Here is a 15,218-nt window from a genome sequence, read left to right as displayed (position 1 = left end):
AACTGGTGCAATATTACTTGAATATATATGAATATAAATAATACTTTAAAGGGTGTGTGTCACTGTGTTTTTAAAATATTATGCACAAGTAATAGATTTAAAAGAAAAACAGAAACTAAAACTAAGCATTTATGAAATAACTAAAACTAATAAAAACTAACAAACTCAATTAAAAAGAAAAAACAAAATGAAAGCAAAACCAACTCAAATGAAAAATTCCCAAACGATAATAATAATGTCACTTTAATCTGTCGTATGACGAAAAGAAAAAAAAAAAAAAAAGAAAAAATCCAGTCACATGACCTTCACCAAAACATTTTCAAGTTCAAAAGCGGTTGGAAAAACAACAAGTCATATTTACACGTAACCCAAGAAGTTTGACCTTTGGCCTTTTTGTTTGTCTTTGCCAGTTTGAATCTTCTTCATCGGCGCTAAACAGGAATCGAGCGTCGTCTACGTGAAGATGAGTCCGGCCTCGGCGTAAACCTGGAAGACTTTCTCGATGGCGTTGACGTAGGCGGCCGTTCGCAGGTCCAAACCCAGCTGGAAGCGGTCGGCCGTGTGCATGATTTGCTGCGGGGACGTCGCAAGCGTCAACAAAAAGGCCAGAGGTCAAAGGGCGGGCGGGCGGACGTTACCTTGGCCGAGCGCTCCATGGTGAAAGCCAAGCCCGAGTGCACGATGTCCTTCTCCGACGCCCCCTGCGGACCAGTGCAGGTATGACCACACGCCACGCAGGCAAACGAGCCACTTGATGAGGGATGGGCCGATTATCCGTGCCGATATTTGGACAAATATTTTGAATGGGAAGGCCGATAAAGGTGGAAAGGTCATTGGACCAAGATGCGTTTTTGGGCCAGGGATTGTGCAACTCTGGTGTTTCCCTCCTCCAACACAGCTGATTGAAATGATCGGAGGAGGGAGACGCGTAAAACACGGCAGGCTGAGTGAGCCCCGGCCGCACGTTAGCTTCATGCTAACGCACAATAGAAACCGCCACTGACGCGCTACGTGATTAGCATCAACATCAAATGGACAAATGCGATCCAAGATGGCGACCGGTGCCTTTTGAGCGTGCGACGGCTCCACTTTGCCACATCCAATATGGACGCACGAGGTACTCACAGCGATGCGAGCCTGGAACTCGGAGGTGGGAACGATGGGGATGGCGCCGCCGTGCTTGCCGAACTTCCTCTCCAGACTCTCCTGGACCGACACTGACCGCAAGCAAACAAAAACACAAAACTGGTCCGGAGCGCCTTTGAAAGGAACGCAAATGGGTTTTTTTCTGTCCGACTCGAGTGGATGCGAAGAAGCGTACGACGCTGGACGGCTTTTCACTTTTCACTTCATTTCATTTCCATGTGGAAGGAAAGGCGGGGCGATAAATGGCGATGCGAGCGCAACTCACTGAGCAGGTGGTAGTTGGAGTCGCGCTCGTACTTGAAGGTGAGTCGTCCGTAGCTGACCTGGTTGAGGTTCTTCAGCCACTCGAAGTACGACACCGTCACGCCGCCCGCGTTCAGGTACATGTCCTGCGTGGGCAGGGGAGGGGCGGGGCGCGCGCCGCTCGCTTAGCTTGGCTGCGCTTAGCCGCAGAGTGGGCGGAGTCTCACCGGGATGACCAGGATGTTCCTGTCCAGGAAGATGCGGTCGGCCTCGGGCGTGGTGGGCCCGTTGGCGCCCTCGCCGATGATCTGCGCGCAAAGCAAACATATCGATCATCGCCGTCGATCGCGACATTTGCTCTCACAACACATGACTGAGAACAAGTTTTGCAATATTTGGAGTTCATATTCAGCTGCCACAACGGACGGCTCCGTTGCTCAGCACTTATTGAGTAATGACTTGGCAGGCCACTAGGGGGAGCGCCTCATAAATTGGACGCAAGTCTGCAGGTGAAGAAGAAGACGCATCGGCGCTTCTTTTCACTTTTGCATGCGTTTCGATGAAAAATGGGCAATATATCTTCAATTTTAACATTTTAAAACACATTTTGTTTCAAAGCACACACTTTCTGTTACCACATTGATTATCCACAAAATATCAACTTTTTACTGCTGAAAATGGCGCAATGCGTCAAGTATACCTTTTAAAAAAACAACAACAATTTGTTGACAAAAAGTTCAGAAGATATTTGTATTTGTTTGAATAAAATCTATGCACCAAAAATGACAGCAGTTTGAATATATGTATTTTTTGTTAAGTGATGGAACAAAAATGAAAGCATTTCCTCACTGGAAAAACATCCGTTTATGTCGAGTCCTTTTATCGTGGATTTTTTAGAACGTGAGCAATATGTCAATAATGGCGGTATGATCTCATCGTCATCGTGAGCCTTGTATCGCATATCGTATCGTTACGTTCTTGGAGATTCCACCATATTGGAAAATGGTGCGAGAAGGTTATGAATATCCATTATTGTGATATTTCACGTGTATCTAAAGAAATGAAATGATGACATCTTTTCATGAAGGCAAAACAAGCAAACTCAATTTCATCTTCGTTAATGAATTGTAATCACCTCTTGATAACTTTGAATTAGCGGCATCAAATTCCAGAAGAAACTTATTGCGAGATCAATATTTTTTCGATATATCGTGCAAATGAGCGCATCGTGTTTTTGTCGCGGACGTTTTTCAAGACGCCAGCAAGCGAAAAGAACGTCGGCCACGGCAAGCGCGTTGTCACGTCTCGTCACGTCACCTTGGCCTTGACCTTGTGCGCGTTTCTCCTGGTGAGCTGCTTCTCGCCGGCGGCGGGAACCAGGATGTCGCAGTCGGCCTCCAGGATGCTGCCCTCGTACGGACCCGACTCGGGGAAGCCCACGATGGTCCCGTTGGCCTGGACGCATCTCGTTAAGCTTTCCCAGCCGTCGGCGGGCGGGAAACGGGCGCTTACCAGTTTGTAGTCTTCCAGTCGTTTGGGGTCGATGCCGTCCGGGTTCCAGATGCTGCCGTCGATCTCGCCCACTCCTACGCATTTGGCGCCGTAGCGGTGAAGGTAGCGCATGGTGTGGAGACCCACGTTGCCAAAACCCTGACAAAAAGCGCAAGACGTCAGCGAGAAAAACGCCCGCCGGCCAGTCGGGGCTTTTCCCGTGTCCAAAATTCACAGGCGGCCACCTCCAGCCCTGATGACGCTTTCTTCCCATTCAAACATGAATTTTCATATGTTGCACGAGAGCGACGTCATGTGAAAATGTTTTGCGATTTGCTGCTGCTCGATGACATCACTTGTGTGTGACACACTTTCAAACATTCTCATTCCGGTTCATATCAAAATAAATCGACTTCAAATCACGTTTCAAATCATCCACAAAGGCTCATGTGTTAAATGAATTCGCAAAGATGAAAATGGGGGACATTTTTGGTAGTTTTGTAAACATAAGATGTAGTTTGTTAGTGTTTTTAAAAAAAAACATTTCTGAATGATTTTTTTTAATGTTTTTTTTTTCCCCTTTCTGTGAACGGAAATAAGCTTGGTCGTCACCCATGATAGTCAGGATGAGCGCACCTGTGCCTCAATGAGAGCCAGCAAAACCCCTGAAAACATTTTCCGAAATCAATAACGGCAAGAACGGTGCGTTTATGTGCCTGACGACGACGACGACGGCGACGGCGGTCGCCACCTGAACGACGAAGGTCTTGTCTTGGAATCCGGGAGCCATCCCCAGCTTGCTCATGTAGGCCGCCTCGTTGACGAAGTTTTGGATGCCGTGGAAGACGCCGCGCCCGGTGGCCGAGATGCGCCCGTGGATGCCGCCCTGGCTGATGGGCTTGCCCGTCACGCAGGCGTGAGCGTTGATGTCCTGCGGCGAGCGAGCGGGTCGGTGGCGACGCGGGACGGACGGACGGACGGACGGACGCAAGGAACTCACGTTGTAGCCCATGGTGGTGGCGAAGGTGTCGGCGATCCACGACATCTCTCGCTGGCCCGTGCTCATGTCCGGAGCCGGAACGTCGATGCCCGGTCCTGCGGCAGCACAAAAAAAAAAAAAAAAACGTTTTTTTTTTTTCTTCCCCCTTTTCATCTTGCAAGATACACGGAGTCCTCCAGTTAAGACGCACTCGACCTCAGCTGTTTCCACTTGACAACGATTACGCCCGGCCCACCATTTTGTCTCCTGGTCCGCCATTTCGCCCGCAGTTTTCCCCTCGTCTGCTATGTAGCCGTTAGCTAGCGCTAGCACTTGTAGGACTGTCTTTGTCTTTTTCGCCCTCTTTTTTTTTTCTTTTCCCCACACTTCATGGCTCCAAAGAAGAAGAAAGTCTTCTATCAATGTTGGTCCAGCCAAAAGAAAAGCAGTTACCATGGAAACCATGATATACATCATAACAATATCGCAGAAAGGAGAGACACCGACAGACATCGGCAAAGACTTGGCCTTCGGTAAGACAGCCATTTATTTTTTTCATATAGTTTGGATTTTTTTATGCAAATTATTTTGACGTAAATATTGACTTGAATGGGAAATTTGACTTCAGTCAAAATTCTGGTTACATTGCTAGCATAGAAACGAAACTCCCACATAACTCGAGGACTCCCTATACCGTCTTCCCTCCTTTATGACAGTTATGTTCCAAAAAAACTACCCGTGATAATACATATCGTGATATATTTGGTATGATTTTTACTTTATTATAAATGCCTTTTCATTAATCATACACTTTTCTTTCCATTAAAAGTATTTTCTTTTAATTATTACAGTATAGAGCACATTGTATATATTTTTTCATTTATTATGTTTTATTTTGGTATGATATTTAGTTTATTATGAATGCTTTTTCATTCATATTAGTTTTTTTCATTTACAGTCATTTTTTTCCATTACTGTAATAGTATTTTTTTTTCCGTTTTTTTCAGTATACAGCATAGTATTTTTTTTTTTTCCCCGTTTGTTTTTTTGTTTTGGTATGATTGTTAGTTTATTATGAATGCCTTTTCGTTCATCATTTGTTTTTTTGATTTAGTCATTTTTTCCATTAAAAGTATGTTTTTTGAATTTATCACAGTACCGTATATATATATTTTCAGTCTTTGGACTGCAATGTCGTGGAGCAACAGGAACGACACCGTTGGAAAGGTTTCGTTGAGACCAATCCACAGATGCCCCGATGTCCCCGGTCGGATGTTGGGGTTCGAGAGATATGACCCAAAAAAAAATAAACAAACCAAAAAGCACATTGTGTAAAAGAGGGGGAAAAAAAGCACTTTGTAACAAAGTCCGCCAAACAGTGAGGGAGGCCGCGAAAGATGAACCGGCGCTAAACGAGGGAAGACTGTAATCAATTGCATTTGATTCAAGCGCGGCGCCATCTGGTGGCATGTTGGTGCCAAGGATTTGCTTGGACTGACCAATGAAGCCTTTCTTGGCCAGCTCCACGGTGAACCTCCTGGTGATCTTCTCCAACTCGTTGTCCTGCAATGGCACAAATCAGACACCGGGTGGCGCCGTGCATCACAAACAGCCGGCGGGTGTGCTCACTTTAACCGGCAGTCAAAAGAAAAGACGGAGGCAACTTACGGAATATTTCTTGGGGTTGATTTTGACTCCCGCCTTTGCGCCACCAAACGGAACATCTAAGGAGAGACGGCAAATGAGCAGAACGCTGCCAAACGCCTTCGACGGCGCTCGTGTCGGCGACGCACTGACCGACCACGGCGCACTTGAAGGTCATCAGCGCCGCCAACGCTTTCACCTCATCGACCGACACGTCCGTGCTGTAGCGGATGCCTGAAAGGCAAACGTGGAACAACAATGCGGGCTCGCTATCGGCTGCAAGAACGTTTGGAGCGCTCTTCAAATTCCGCTGAAGAAGAAACTTACAGATCCAACTGCTCAGTTCAGCAACTCAAATTAATTTGGAATAGCCGTTAGGGATGGAACAATACCGGCAATATCGTGATATTAAAACTGCCACAATAGATCATCGTCGTCATGTCACGATATTAAAAGCAGCACATCTGTTCAAAAAAAGTCAGGTTGATTTCCATTTGTGCATTCTAGCACCCTCTGGTGGCTAGTTTGTTTCAATGCAGTTTAATTTTCACAAGGCATGTTTTGGCCCTGCCACGTTTCAAATCCACACTAATGGTCATATGAAGGGGAACGTAATATGTTTGTGAAGCGAGTCAATATGTGGAGGAACTCGATTATTATTAGCAAGCAAGTGCCTCAATATGAAGTCTTATTAGAGATTGTAGGTTGTTTATATGCATGACTGTTATGTACAAAAGCACAATATTGTGTATGTTTTAAGTATGAGCTCTTTTTTTCTTTAATTGATTTGATTTTTTTAGACTTATTTTTCATTTACTATTATTTTTATTTGATTTATTTATATATATATATTTGATTTATTTACTATTATTTTATTTACTTATTTGTTTTGATTTATTTTTACATGTATTTGATTATTTTTTGTTCAATTATTGTCTTTATTTACTATTATTTGTATTTGTTTTGATGTATTTTTATATGTATTTATTTGTTTCAATCTCGTGACGATTGATTATGGTATCATGAGCTTCCTATGGTGATAATATCGTACGGTCACGTTTGGATATTGTAACGTGCTAATAACTGAACTTAAAATGGCGGTGCGTTCAATTTCCAATCCTTTGTGTTCGTCCGTTTTGTTTGCCAGTAAAAGAACAATTGCAGCCTGACATGAAAGTCAACTAGTCGTGCAAACTAGTCGCTCCTCCTTGACGTCAATCAGTAGCCAAGATGGAAGCTGGGCTGACTTGACGGATGACTTGCTTTTCTTTTGTCACTCAATAACACCAAATAAACAACACAAGTGACATTTTGATTTGATGCCAAATCCAATTCAGCCCTTCTGACATCTTGTTTTGATGTTGACGCACGCGACCTGCCACCCAGACCCGAAGGTCGACATTCCTGACCTGGGCGGAGCTTGTCTGACCCAATCATCATCATCATCATCATCATCATCATCATCACCCGCCCGCGGTCTGACCTCCCTTGCAGGGCGTCCTGTGCTGGCTGTGCTGAGCCCGGTAGCCCTCGACGACCTCCCACTCGCCGCTGTCCCTCTTGATGGGGAAGCTGAGGCTGAGCACGTGGTTGCACGGCTTGATGAGCTTGAGGATCCCGCGGACGCGCTTCCGCTTGTTGTCGGCGCTCTCGCGCGTCTTCAGCTCGTCCACCAGCTTGTCCTCCACGATGGCGGCGCCGCGGTCGAAGAAGCCCTCCACCATGGCCAGGAAGTTGGGCTTGTCGTCGTGCTCAACCTGCTGCGAGTAGGAAGCGCGGTGAGGCGGGGGTGCCGCCGCCGGAGAGTCGCTCCCGGTCAGCCGGTAGTAGGCGCTCGTGCCCCGGGCGAGCAGCGCCGCCAAGTTTCGCCGGTACATGTTGTTGACGTCGCGGGTTGACTTTGGTGGCAAAGTTGGCGCAAATACGAACGAGCGCAGCAAAGTTGGAAAAAAGTCAACGCGGAAGTTGCAGCGCGACACGAAACAAAGAAAAGAAAAGAAAAGAAAACAAGCTAACAACTCCTCCTCTTCCTTCTCTTCCGCTTCCTGTTCGACGACTTCACCTGGCCAACATCTGGACCGCCTTTAGCCTAGCATTAGCACGAGCACTAGCATAGCATTAGCATTAGCATTAGCATTAGCACTAGCATTAGCTGCCCATATGTCTATGAGCTAACTTGCCAACTCAACTGAGTCATAACGCTTCCTCGACTCAAATTGTTTCATTCAAAGGTATTTATTTGTTTCATTCATTCATTGGTTCATCAATTAATGTCTGCTGTATTTTTCTATGAATTTGATGTTTGTTTACTTATTTATTTATCAATTTAGTTCTTCATTCACTTACCTACTCATTGTCATGAATTTGTTGATGTCAATTTTATTCACATGCTATGCTTAGTTACAATGTTTGTTTTGTTTTGCTGATCTTACTCTTTACTGCACGACTCATTTCTGTTCCATGTACAGCACTTTGTACAGGACTGTGTCAGAAAATGAGAATATTGTGAGAAAGTCCTTTATTTTCTGTCATGCAATTAAAACAAAAATGTCATCCCTTCTGGATTCACTTGGAAACACTTGCAGGTGTTTCCAGTTAATTAGACGGTTCAAGTTCTGAGTTGAATTATAGCCTACTAGTATACTTTTTCGTGATATTCTAATATTTTGAGATCGGATATTTGAGTTTTGTTTAAGCTGTAAGCCATCATCAGCAATATTCAAATAATAAAATGCTTGCAATATTTCAGTTGATTTGTAATGAATCCAGAATGGATGACATTTTTGTTTGTTTTTATTTGTATTACAGAAAATAAATCACTTTATCACAATATTCAAAATTTCTGAGACAGTCCTGTATATACAGCAATGCTTGTTTTCAACTGCTTTATGAATGACGTTAACTTGAGAATTTATCATCTCAAGTGTCAATGATTTCTAAAGCACTTGAAAACAAGCGTTGCTGTATGGGAAAGAGAAATGGGTCATGCAGTAAAGAATAAGATAAGAAAAACAAGAACCAAGCAAACGTATTATGAAAAGAAATGTCACACAGTACAGATTTTGTCACACAGATTTTCGTTTGTACTACAGACAGCCAAATGAAAGCAAATGAGATCTTGGCCAATCAGAATCGAGCACAGCTCCCTTCCCAGTCAGCACGAGTGAATGTGAGCTGTTATTAGATGAAAGAGGAGCAAGCGCCTGATCCAAGATGATGTCACGCATCACAGCACGGATGACGTCACAAGTCAACCGCTTCACGACGACGATATATACTCAATAAACACTTTTGAGCTGGACAAAAAAAAAAAGCACAATCAATGATTGGTTCCATTTTCTGGCTCGCTTCACGTGACTGTTTTAGTGTCCGCTCTCGTCCCCTCTGGAAGACGTTTGGCACGATGACACGCTTCATGTTCTTCAGACAGACATGTTTGACAAAACAAAGCAACCTGTAACCCCGCCCACCCAGGAACCTGTTTGCTGCTCACGATGATGTTGGTGTGCACGTATAACAAGCGTCCTCCTCCCTCTTGTCAGCATGTGCGAGCGGCCCAAGGTCCACGTCTTCCTGGGGGCCCCGGGACCCTCGCCCAGCAGGGTGCGGCCCCTGCGCCGCAGACGTCTGGAGCTCACCTGGCGGGAAGGCCGACTCGTCCCTGCAGCCGGTGAGGCCCGAGACGCGCTTCACCTTCTCAACCTTGACTTGATCCGACTCCGCTGAAGTAGGCCGGCGTCCGATTTCGGCACAGCTCGATCGGGAGGGATAGACCGATTATCGGCATCGCCCATTTTGAATAATCATATGCCCAACAATAGATCCATTTAAAAAAAAAAAAAAAAAGGGATCAGAAGGAGATCCATGAACGTTTTGTTAGATGTCTACCGACTAAGATTTTTATCTTTTTTAAACTCCAATATTGAACTGATTGACTGGCAGCCATTTTCGCTGGAGCAATCCGTCTGTTTTACTGGATTTGGACTGATTTTGCAAGGTTCAGACAATATTGTTTTCAATCGCTATCAAAACATGGAAGCGACCAAAAGAAAGATCAAAGTCTCTTCTTTCATCAGGAAAGAAAATTATATTTCTATCTGTCTCCGTTTTGCAGCAATTAGCATTAGAATATAGCGAACTTTCATTGTTATTCACAAATCTATTTAGAATTGGGAGGAATTGAGCTTTTTGGTTGATCTCTTATATTCTGCTGCCACCTGCTGGCCGATTGTGTAGTAACTACCATTTCTTCAACCATTCTTTGCAGTTGAGAGGCTGCACCAAAGACTTCTGTATGCTTGAGCATGTGTAAATATGTCTTTGGGACACTTAAAACATTTCAAATAGAACGTATTTTTACGTTTTGGGCAGCAAATGAGTTAACGAACCCTAAAAATGATTCTGTAATGATATTCTTACAAATTCCCCAACATTTTGATGCTGATAGTTTCCCTTTCAGAAGATGAGTATTGGCTCCAAATATTGGTTATCTGTCCTTAACTCCAAAAATCGGTATTGGCCCTAAAAAAAAGCTGTACAGCTAACGACACGTGCCGCTCGCTTTCATGACTTTTGCGGCGCTTTGAGTGACATCACTTGTTGTCTGGTGCAGAGTTGTCCGTTTTTTTTGTTAAGGTGTCATTCTTGGATTGTGATTTGTCAGATGAAGACGGCGCCACGCAGGAAGAAGAAATCTCACACGAGGAGTCGACGCGCGGGCGGCGAGCGTCCCCCCTTCAAGAGTCCTCGCAGCCGGAAGCGCGGCTGTCCTTCCTCAGCCGCGCCCTCTCCACCTGGACGCTGAGCCAAGCCTTATTCCTCCGAGGCGTCCGCCCGCCTCCAGGAACCGAGCGGCTCTCGGACGCCTCGGGAAGCTCGCCCGGAGGTGCGGCCCGGCGGGCGGAGCGAGGGGGCGTGGTCATGGAGGCCACCCCGGACGGCGTGCTGTGCTCGCAGGCGGACGGCCGCGGCGTCTCGTCTCCCGCTCGCAAGAGCGCTCGTCCCGGCGATGGGCGCGACGGCGCCTCCACCACGCTGCTGGCGCAGTGCGCCGACGCGGCGACTCGCTATCGCGTTCTGGTGGTCGTGCTTCATCCCTGCCAACTCAAGGAAATCAAGGTGAGAGACAAAACGTCACCTACCTCCAAGTTATCCTTTTTTTTTTCTTCCCATGCCGACTGTTAGTTGAGAGCAAGACTCAAGTTGTCACGTGACTCAAGTTGGCTCCAGCATGTCGTCTGAGTCAAGCGACATGATCATGCTATTATCATGATGACGATGATGACGATGATGACGATGATCGAAGGTGAAGCGCGGGTCGCGAGCGGGCTCGCCGGTGGCCCTGGCCAGCGTGGTGGTGACGGACCAGTCGGGCGTGGACGTGACGGTGCTGCTGTGGCGACGGGCGGCCTTCTGGGCGGCGGCCCTCGCCGCCGGCGATCTTCTCCTCATCACGGGTATGGCGGGCAGAAACGGCGCACCTGGAAACGTCCACTTGCAACTGAAGGCGTTGACTTTTGACCTCTGACCTCATCCGTGGGAAGGCCTGCAGCTGAGTCAGGACACCTGGAGGGGGCAAAAGGTACTGCAGTCCACCTTCAGCAGCAAACTGCTCAACTTGGGTCACATCAGCGCCCCCACCCGCCCCACAGGTAGCCCTGCCCAGACCCCCCTCGGGTACACCTTGAGCCCCGCCTCCAGCTGTCGCTCCCGTCTGTCATTCAGGTGGTCGGCGGGTGGACGCCGTCTCGGTGTCGTCCCTCCGCGACTTCCTGGCCGAGCGCCGCCCGCTGCTTCTTTCGGCGCCGCCGCGTCCGCCGCCGGATCTGAGACGCCTGCCGTACGCCCCCCTGTGGCTGCGCAGGGAAAACACGCTGGTCCACGCCCTGCTGCGCGTCACGCACGCCTACGTCAGCGCAGGTGAGCGAGACGGACGCCACGTGTCATCGTGTGCGTGCATCAAAAAAATCTAGTTGGATTAAGTCGATTCTAAAACTCGATTGACGACGCCCTTCGCCGTGCGCACGTGTGGAAACACGCACGCACGTGATGTTGCCAGTGAACATTGTTGCCTATTTGGCATTGCTTATAGCGGCCGATGTTTTGGGGTGGATTATCGGAACGATTGGCATTTGTTTCCATCACGACGTCACGTGCTCCTTTCCTAGCTGCGCATTTTGTAGCATGGGAGCTTCCGTTTCAGCCACTCATTGTAGCTCCACCCAGTCACAAGAGGAGACCTTTGACCTTTTCCACTCTTGTCTGTTTTTGTTGCTTTTCCTTAGACCTGGAGTTTGTCAACTCATTTGCTCTCAAAAACGTGTCCCAAAGACGTATATATACGTTTTTTTGGTTGGTTGGTTGTTGTTGTTTATGCTAGCACATATAGAAGGCTTTAATGCAGCCTCTCAACTGCAGAGAATGGGTGGAAAAAAGATGGCAACAGAGTATGAGATCAACCAGGGCCATGATGAAAACAGCTTTCCTCACAATGCTAAGCAGATTTGTGAATAATGATGAAACTTTGCTATATTCTAATGCTAATTGATGCAAAATGGAAACAAATAGATTTTTTTTTTTTTTACTAACGAAAGAAGAGACTTTAATCTTATTTGCAGCTTCCATGTTTTGATAGAAATAGAACACAATATTTTAATATTCATAATTACTTAAAATTAATCATTCCTATTGTAATATTATTATCCAATATTGTAATCTTTCTTTGGTTAGGTTCCATGTTTTGATAGCAATGGAACACAATATTGTGTGGGTCTTGCAAAATGAGTCCAAATCCAGTCAACCTGCCCGATTGCTTCAGTCAAAATGGCTGCCAGTCAATCAATTCATAAAGTGATGATTTTAGGTAGCATCTGATGACGTGCGATTGTCGTCATGTTGTGCTCGCTTGCCTGCCGGCTGTCGGTAGATTTTGAACGCAAGTTAAAAGGTCATCCGATGATGTGATGAGCTCATCGCTGGCATAATCAATTGTGCAAATGTTGCCTGTTGTTTATCGAGCGCGTCGGCCAGCCAAGCGCGCGTCCTCGTCACGCGTTTGCTCCCGTGTGTGTCAGAATGGCGAGCGGAGGCGGAGTCTTGGCGCCGGTCGGCGCTGGAGCGTCACGCGGTGGCCAGCGTGGTGGGCGCCGGCGGCCAGAAGGGGGCGCTGCTGATGTGGGGTTCGGCTGCGGACTGGCTTCCGCGCTTCAGGACGCACCGAGGTTGACCGTCCGTCCGTCCGTGCGTCTTGTCGCGAGAGCGCGTGACAACAGCGACTCCTCGTGTCCCGCAGACGCGGTGTGGGACGTCCGCTTCCTGCTGGTGCGGGAAAGCCGCTGGAGCGCCGACCTCCCCGAGCTTCACACCACCCCCTGGAGCCGGGCCCGGCGCGTGGACGCCGCCGACCCCCGGCTGGCCCGCTTCCTGTGCGCCGCGGATGGCGGCGGCGGCGGCGTGGAGATGGACGTGGACACGCTGCTCTCGCAACAGTACTCAGGTGTGGCGACACAAAATCAAATCAAACTGAAAATGCTTGTTCAAAGCCAAAACTAGGTGAAATATTTACAAAAGTAACAAAAATTGTAATGATGGCAAAATGTCCTTTGTTTTGATCTCTGGGAATGATTTGAATGCATGTGAGCGTTTGAAGTACATTTATTTTGATAGCAACAACAAGAAAGTGACCTCATCTTGTAGCAGCCAATAGAAAAGCACCTTCACATGATTTTTTTTCTAAATTTTGTGCAAAATACACTTAAATGAAAAAAACTAAAACTAATACTGAAACTAAACCGAAACTAAAACAAAGCATTTATTAACTCAAACTAATCAAAATGAACCGAATCCCCCTGAAAACTAATTCAAACTCAAAACGAATTGAAAATTGCAAAACTGTAATAAGCCAGCAGGTGGCAACACTCGCTCGCCCCCTCACCAAGTGACGCGTTCCTTTTTGCTCAGGTTGTTTTCGTCAACCGAAAGTCCAACTAAAATGGACCAAATATTGTTGTCACTGAAATGAAAATGGCCGCGACTGGTTAAATGTTGGCCGGCCAATGAAAAGGAACTTGAGCTGCGAGCAGCTTGAGAGGGCCCTTGACCATGTTGGGGTACGAGCAACGGGAAACGTTTTTGCCAGGCCTTCAGGTTTTGTGACCCTGAAAAAAACGGCCTCATTTTTTATTGCAAAAAGCGTATCGTCACGGCAACAGCATGCAACAAAATCCAAAGTTTTCAATCATCTGTATCTTGAACGTCTTGAGATGAAGCGATCGAGGTCAGAAGACGACATCAAGATTTTGTTGCAGTTGCACAGTAGTGTCACTTTTGCCAACAAAAACTGAACGGTGAATGAATACAAACAGGATGGAGTGGACGAACTGTGATTAAAAAGGAACACGTGTGATTCAAACTCGACTAAAACAGAGTGAATTTCAAAAATGGCTGACAAAAGTAACACTATTGGACAGCTGTAAAAATGGAATTGGAATGGTTGGACTTTGTTAGGTCGATCGCAACATTTTTGGAGGTTCTTGGGCTGATTGATGTTTACAAATAGGAAGGCAAACTTTCAACCAGGAATGCTTTGTTCAAAATTTGCAGAGGGCGCTATCAGGTCGTTGATTGAAAATTGCACAGCAAATAAATGTGCATTGAGTGAGATGGCGCTTGGACGTCCTCCTGTCCCAAAATGAGCCAAAATTGACACCCGTCAAAATGCACAAATTGATGTCTGATTTCTTTCTCAGTGCATTTAGGATACGCAAGAGACAGTCAAGAGGAAGTTTTGTTTGCTTTCCCAGGTGAGGCGCTGCTGCGTGTCCAGGTGTTGGCCTTCGCCTTCCAGCCGTCGCCGGACGGCCCGCGGCCCATCCTGGACGCCTCCACGCCGCTTCGCGCCGTCGCCGGCGAGCTGAGCGGCGACGTGACGTACTCGGGTTGCGGCCGCTGCGCCGCCGAGCTGGACGCCGACGCCGACGGCATTTACGCGCCGTGCTACCCGTGCCTGCCCGCCCGCCACGTGCGCCGCTTCTACAGGTGAGACGCAAAAACGACGGGCGAAGACGCCTCTGAACGTCGCTGCCCGTGCGTCTGCAGGCCGGCCGTGTTGACGGTGAGCGGAGCGAGCGGCGGCGGCGGACGGGTGCGCGTGCACGTTCCCGCCGTCGCCGTGCAGAAGATTGTGGACGTGCCGCCCGACAGGCTGCTGAGGAACTCGGGTAAGCGAGCGCCGCCGCTTTTTCAAGTCTTTCCACGTGGGCTCGGCTTTCGACGCTTCCGCTTGGTTGTCAGTTGCGGGCGGCGAGGTCAAAGGCGTCCAGGTGGCGGCGGAGAAGCTGCACGCGCTCCTCGGCCCTCCCGGGAAGAAGGCGCTGATGGCCGTGCGCAGCCTCTTCCTGTGCGACGACAACAGCGCCCCCATCAGCCGCGAGTTGACGATGCTCGACCTTCGCTTGCTCCCACACGACGGATGAACGAAGGAGCGCTCACGCGGCCGTGCCAAAGGTCAGGTCGGGTCGGGTCGGGTCGCATCTTTACAACAAATCGCTTGTTGCTGACATGTGCAAAGGCCAAAGAGTCAATTAGTTTCCATTAGCATCAATTAGGGTTGGAACAATACCAGCAATATTCAAATATAAAATATATTAAAACTAGGAGTGTCACGATATCGCGATACTTTGTCTCCTGATTGATTATCGATACATCTACACAAGTA

General features: G+C 47.5%; 3 protein-coding genes across 5 annotated transcripts in view; 2 read left to right on the top strand and 1 right to left on the bottom strand.

The window, feature by feature from the left end:
* Positions 1-227: 227 nt before the first annotated feature.
* LOC144001507 (glutamate dehydrogenase, mitochondrial-like) lies at positions 228-7,575 on the bottom strand. 2 transcript variants are annotated; one of them, XM_077495861.1, is made up of 13 exons: positions 6,987-7,575; positions 5,657-5,737; positions 5,528-5,583; positions 5,359-5,422; positions 3,881-3,975; positions 3,632-3,811; positions 2,902-3,039; positions 2,707-2,844; positions 1,617-1,697; positions 1,412-1,535; positions 1,126-1,217; positions 639-701; positions 228-573 (listed from the first exon to the last, which is right to left on the bottom strand). In XM_077495861.1, exons 1-13 carry the CDS (start codon positions 7,378-7,380, stop codon positions 454-456), a joined length of 1,626 nt encoding a protein of 541 aa, XP_077351987.1. In that variant the 5' UTR covers positions 7,381-7,575; the 3' UTR covers positions 228-453. The 2 variants fall into 2 exon arrangements, with proteins under 2 accessions (XP_077351987.1, XP_077351988.1); XM_077495862.1 differs by having other exon boundaries at positions 2,707-3,039; positions 6,987-7,569.
* shld2 (shieldin complex subunit 2) lies at positions 586-15,168 on the top strand. 2 transcript variants are annotated; one of them, XM_077495859.1, is made up of 12 exons: positions 586-717; positions 4,262-4,392; positions 9,046-9,173; positions 10,167-10,621; positions 10,809-10,959; positions 11,047-11,154; positions 11,228-11,422; positions 12,577-12,723; positions 12,795-12,998; positions 14,305-14,539; positions 14,600-14,721; positions 14,795-15,168. In XM_077495859.1, exons 1-12 carry the CDS (start codon positions 655-657, stop codon positions 14,974-14,976), a joined length of 2,121 nt encoding a protein of 706 aa, XP_077351985.1. In that variant the 5' UTR covers positions 586-654; the 3' UTR covers positions 14,977-15,168. The 2 variants fall into 2 exon arrangements, with proteins under 2 accessions (XP_077351985.1, XP_077351986.1); XM_077495860.1 differs by lacking the exon at positions 586-717 and adding an exon at positions 5,038-7,734 and having other exon boundaries at positions 4,257-4,392.
* The window catches only part of cul9 (cullin 9), a 60,702-nt gene continuing 60,357 nt past the window's right edge, over positions 14,874-15,218 (top strand). The window contains exon 1 of the mRNA XM_077495852.1: positions 14,874-15,007. The gene's annotated coding sequence lies outside the window, so the exon portion shown is untranslated. The remainder of the gene's footprint in view (positions 15,008-15,218) is intronic.

The sequence above is a fragment of the Festucalex cinctus genome, chromosome 14, assembly GCF_051991245.1.
Source record: "Festucalex cinctus isolate MCC-2025b chromosome 14, RoL_Fcin_1.0, whole genome shotgun sequence".
Lineage (NCBI taxonomy): Eukaryota > Metazoa > Chordata > Actinopteri > Syngnathiformes > Syngnathidae > Festucalex > Festucalex cinctus.
Note: the sequence above shows the minus strand (reverse complement) of the source record. Positions and strands in the feature narration are given on the sequence as shown.